Below are 5,224 nucleotides of genomic sequence, written 5' to 3'. Positions count from 1 at the left end.
TTCAGCCGACTTTACAAAGTGAGCCTGATCTCCACCCTCAACAGTCAATACAATAATCCAGCAAAGGACTGCACCAAAGAGAAATTAAAGCTCCTAGTCCTAGCACAAGCACAAACAACTAGGCAGATCCAATGGACAAGCTAGCTGATGTTTTAGCATCTGCCATATGAAGACGAAGCATTGAGCCAGATGTATTCAAAGGAGACCTATTACAGTTCAAGGACTGGGAAGTAGATTTCGACATGTACCTACGAAACGAGAGAATTGATGGAGTAAAACGACTTCGTTACCTCAAGAAGTTTACAGGTGGCGAAGCTGAGAAAGCTATCGAAGGACATTTCATGTCAAACACAGAACATGCGTATGCTGCAGCTCGACAACTTTTGAAAGAAAGATATGGAAACAAGCAGATCTTAGCGAGGAGCTTTAGAGACCAGCTTTCCAAGTGGCCGAGTGTATCTGATGATGGAAAAACTTTACTAGAATTCAGTGACTTCTTAGGCCACTTGCTTAGTGCCCAGAGTTCAGTCCATTTCTTGAGAGTGTTGGATGGTTACAGCAAAAACGAAAATATGTGCAGAAAACTACCTCGCTTAAAGTGGAAGTGGGCAAGAATAGTAGCCAAAACTGAAGAAAGCTATTACCGCTACCCAACCTTTAAGGAGTTCTGCAGCTTTGTAAAAAAAGAAGCAAAGATAGGACAACTTCCACTACCAAGAGGATTCAACTCCAAAACAAAACTACCAGATAAGCGACTGCAAGGACCTGGTCAATCTAGGAATACATTCTCAACAGCTATCGATAAAGGATGCGTTCATTGTAAGTTAGATAACCATCAGGTTAGCGAATGCCGTAAACTGCAGAGACTTCCCAAGGCAGAAAAGAGTTCAACCATCAGACAGCTCAGCCTCTGCTTCAAATGCGTTTTCCAGGACACCTTTACAAGGAGTGTGCGACCAAGCTCAAATGCAGCGTCTGTGGAAAAAGTCATGCTACAGTCTACCACGATCCGAACTTCAAACCCAGAAAAGAAATTACTCAAACTCAACCAAGTCCACCAGCCACAACTAACAGCGGTACTCAGAGAGTACAAGTACTACCAAACGAAACAAACCCGAAGAGTGGACCACCCAGCAACACCACAAAAACCGTGTTGGCTACAACTACAACAAATGGACTCACAACTATGGCCATACCAGTTAAGATGTCAGTGCTGTCTGGAAAGTCAATGTTAGTCTACGCACTATTAGACAAAATGTCGGATGCCTGCTACGCATCCCCTCAAGTTCTAAAGAGGTTAGAAGCAAAGGTAAGTGTTATAGAGCCCAATGTTACTATCCACACAATGAATGGACAACAGACATCGGATATAGAGAGATATGACAATTTCCACCTAACAGGTTTTATGAATGACAGTTCAGCTACCATAAACGCTTACAAAAGAAACATCCAGTGTGACAAGAGTCAATTACCATCACCCGAGCAGGCCAAACAATTTTGACACATGTCCAATATAGCCAAACATATGCCACCATTGTTAGACATACCAATTGGGTTGCTGATTGGAATGAATTATACCGAGGTCATTCAGCCGCTGGAAACTCGTCCGAGCACTAAAGGTGAGCCTTTTGCAGTGAAAACATTATTCGGTTGGACCATGTGTGGGGGACGTGAGCCGATGCTGCCAGTAAACCGGAAAGTATACATGACTTCAGCAGGCAAGGAAATCATGGACCTATTGGAGCAAGACTTCAAAGATGCCAAATCAGACGACAAACTTTTGCAACAAGACATTCGGTTCCTGAAAATCATGGAACAGAGAACGGAGGTAGACAGAAGTGGCAACTACATAATGCCTTTATCCTTCACTGCATCTCCAACATTACCCAACAACCGAGCTCATGTTGAGCAATGCTTCCAAGGACTCCTGAAGAAATTCAACGCTGATGCAAGCTATCAAGGTGAGTACAACAAATTTATGCAGGATCTGATTGACTCAGGAGACGCGGAAGAAGCACCAAGCACAACAGAATCAGGTAAAGTATGGTTCTTACCACACTTTGGCGTGAGACACAAAAGAAAGGGTAAGTTGAGAGTGGTATTTGACGCAAGCACAAAGTTTAAGGGAGTAGCTCTAAATGATGAGCTGTTAAGCGGACCTGACAATCTTAATTCCTTGCTTGGAATCGTGCTACGCTTCCGGAGAGAACCTGTAGCGATCACGTGCAATATCCAGCAAATGTTTCTCAACTCCATTGTTGATAGGCCTGATCGAGACTTTCTCAGATTCCTATGGACTGGCAAAAATGGAAAGATCAAGGGCTACCGGATGACCAAACATCTGTTTGGTGCCGCGGGCTCCCCCGTTGTAGCAACATACGGATTGCGCCGAATAGCTGACGACTACAAAGATGAACACCAACATGCTGCAAAATTCTTACAAGAGGAGTTCTACGTAGACGATGGCGTAACCAGTGTGAGCACTGAGGAACAAGCCATTGATCTAATTACTAATGCAGTTAAGATCTGCACCAAAGCAAATATCAGACTAGACAAGTTCAACTCCAACAGGAAAACTGTACTTTTGGCTATACCTGAATCGGAAAGGAGCGAGCAAATCAAAAACATCAACATCTTCGAAGAACAGCTTCCTAACGAAAGAACCCTCGGGATGGAATGGAATTTAGAGTCCGACTCCTTCCACTTTTCAGCCCCAGAAACCAACAATGCGACGATCACAAAGAAAAACATGCTTTCCAAAATTGCACAAATCTATGACCCGATGGGCCTGATATCACCACTCATCTTAAAAGGCAAACTCATCCTACAAAGAGTCACAGCTGCAGACTTGGAATGGGATCAGTTGCTAGAACCCGACGACATGAGAGAGTGGAGAAACTGGCTAGATGACATAGGAAAACTAGCCAACTTCAGCATCAAGCGCTGTCCGAAACCTACGGGAAACATTAAAACAATCCAGTTACACCATTTCATTGATGCAAGCAGTCAAGGTTACGGTGGCTGCTCATACCTGCGGTACACGACTACAGAAGGAGAAATCGCGTGCCACCTCATTATGTCAAAGTCGAGAGTGGCTCCCTTAAAGAAAGTGACTACAATCCCTCGACTCGAGTTACAAGGAGCGGTTACGGCCAGCAGGCTAGCCAACCTGCTGAGAAAGGAGCTTAAGCTATCAATAGATTAATAATTCTTTTGGACAGACTCGACCATAATGCTAGGTTACATCCATAATGAAGCCAAACAGTTTCACGTGTATGTGGCTAATAGAGTCGCAGAGATCAGAAATTCGTCAGACGCAAGACAGTGGAAAAAGGTATCCACAAAGGATAACCTTGCAGATCTCACATCGAGAGGCTGTATGGCAGAGCAAGTACAAATGGAAACATGGCTCACAGGCCTCGCCTTCCTCAAACAGAATGACATCAACAAGTACATATGTGTATACATTATGGTACCTGGCAAAGTAAATAAATTTATCGGTCAACACCAACGCCGATATATTATTACAAAACTGAAAGGTATCAATGCTTACATACGAGCCATGGGCACTGCCGGGACACTGGTAGGAGTTGAATTCATCACGCATTTACAACGACTAAAGAATTGTAAACTACCTCTGTTTGACGGTGCAGCTGTATCACAATATGTTTCTGTGAAACGGTGTGCAAAGAATGCAATAGCGGACAACTTTTCAGCCAATCCCAAAACAGATACTGACAGGGACAAAAAATATCTTAAACATATCTACAACCTTAGACCATGGGCTTAAGGTTTGTTATGGTTTAACCAGCTTTTACTAATGATAATTCTTACTAACAATGATTAGGCTATTGCTTATATCCCTAATAAGCTGATGATATATAGATGTGGATGTGCTATTTGGATGCTCCCATGCTATTATCCAATCACTACAGTACTAGGCTTTACATGTACATTAGCTTGGAATTTATTATATAAATAAACTTTTAGTTACTAAAACAGGTTTTCCTGTAACCTCAGACAAATGGGATATAACTCGATTAATTAGTTCTCCGTAAACCGTTTAAATTAAAAACTCAAGTGAATAAGTTAGTAATGAAGAAAGTAGCACTTTGCCTTAATGCTACAGTTTAAACAGGATAAAAGAATAACAAGTCTGTAAAGTATTTAATAAAATAGTGGAGTATTTAAGGACACACAACATTCCAATAAAGATAGATGTAAATTAGTAATAATAAATAGAATCAAAACGTGGAGTATTAACATTAGCAATAATAAATAGTTTGTTTTCTTCATCATTACTACTATCCATTGTGTCAATATTGACAAGTTGCCCTAGATAAATCAGCTCTGGAACAGCAGGCCGATCATTTCTTCTATGAGAATGCATAAATTTGTAAATGAAAATTATAGCAAAAGTGCCCAAAGTAATTGGAATACTGAGTGATAAGCCGATGATCAGTAGTGTAGAATCTTTAGAATCATGAGTAACATAATTATTATGGTCGTTAGTGTGGAAGACTGTGGAAGGAATGCAGACAGACTTGTTTGTTGGAGAAAAATGATTAATAGCGAGTTACTAACATTGGGTATCTTGTAATCAGATGTTGAATCAGCTCGAAAAACAAAGGACCAAAGCTGTAAATTAACATAAGAAATATGTTTGAATTGAATCGTACTTACATAGATCACTTTTTAGTCAAGTTAACTGTTATAAATTTTTTAGCAACAAAGACATAGAATGAATTACATTTTTTAATGTAAAGAGGAGGAAACACTTAGTATGCCTACAGCGAAAATAAAGTCATAATTAGAACAACTCCGATTTTTTTGTGTTATTCCTGTAAGCTACGCATACCATGCTTATTTCATGATAATAGTAGAAGCTAAAATATTTAATCGGTTGTACTCCCATTTGTAAACAACTAGCTTAAGTTGTCCGGAAAAACTGTAACAGTATTAAGTGTAGTTTTCTAGCTTAAATTAGGATTTCCGAGTAGATCAAATAAACAGTAACCAGTGCGGTAATCAGAAGACTTGGATCGTCGGTAAATTGTTGGTTAAATTTCTATTACATCGATCAATTGTGGTAAGCGTAACAGAGCAAAAAATTGTAATGAAAGACAAAATCATTGTGCTACATCACAAATTTTTGTTTAATGCTGGTTTCTAAAAATCTGAAATCATAAAACTTTATTATTAACGTGAAGATTGGGAAAGGATT

General features: G+C 40.1%; 2 protein-coding genes across 2 annotated transcripts; both read left to right on the top strand.

Annotated features, from left to right (window-relative positions):
• The first annotated feature begins 242 nt into the window (after positions 1-242).
• Positions 243-1,235, top strand: LOC137402406 (uncharacterized). The gene has a single exon (XM_068088905.1). It carries the CDS (start codon positions 243-245, stop codon positions 1,233-1,235), a length of 993 nt encoding a protein of 330 aa, XP_067945006.1.
• A 269-nt stretch (positions 1,236-1,504) lies between these two features.
• LOC137402405 (uncharacterized) lies at positions 1,505-3,205 on the top strand. Its single transcript, XM_068088904.1, has one exon. It carries the CDS (start codon positions 1,505-1,507, stop codon positions 3,203-3,205), a length of 1,701 nt encoding a protein of 566 aa, XP_067945005.1.
• Positions 3,206-5,224: the final 2,019 nt, after the last annotated feature.

The sequence above is a fragment of the Watersipora subatra genome, chromosome 8, assembly GCF_963576615.1.
Source record: "Watersipora subatra chromosome 8, tzWatSuba1.1, whole genome shotgun sequence".
In the NCBI taxonomy this organism is placed as follows: Eukaryota; Metazoa; Bryozoa; class Gymnolaemata; order Cheilostomatida; family Watersiporidae; genus Watersipora; species Watersipora subatra.
Note: the sequence above shows the minus strand (reverse complement) of the source record. Positions and strands in the feature narration are given on the sequence as shown.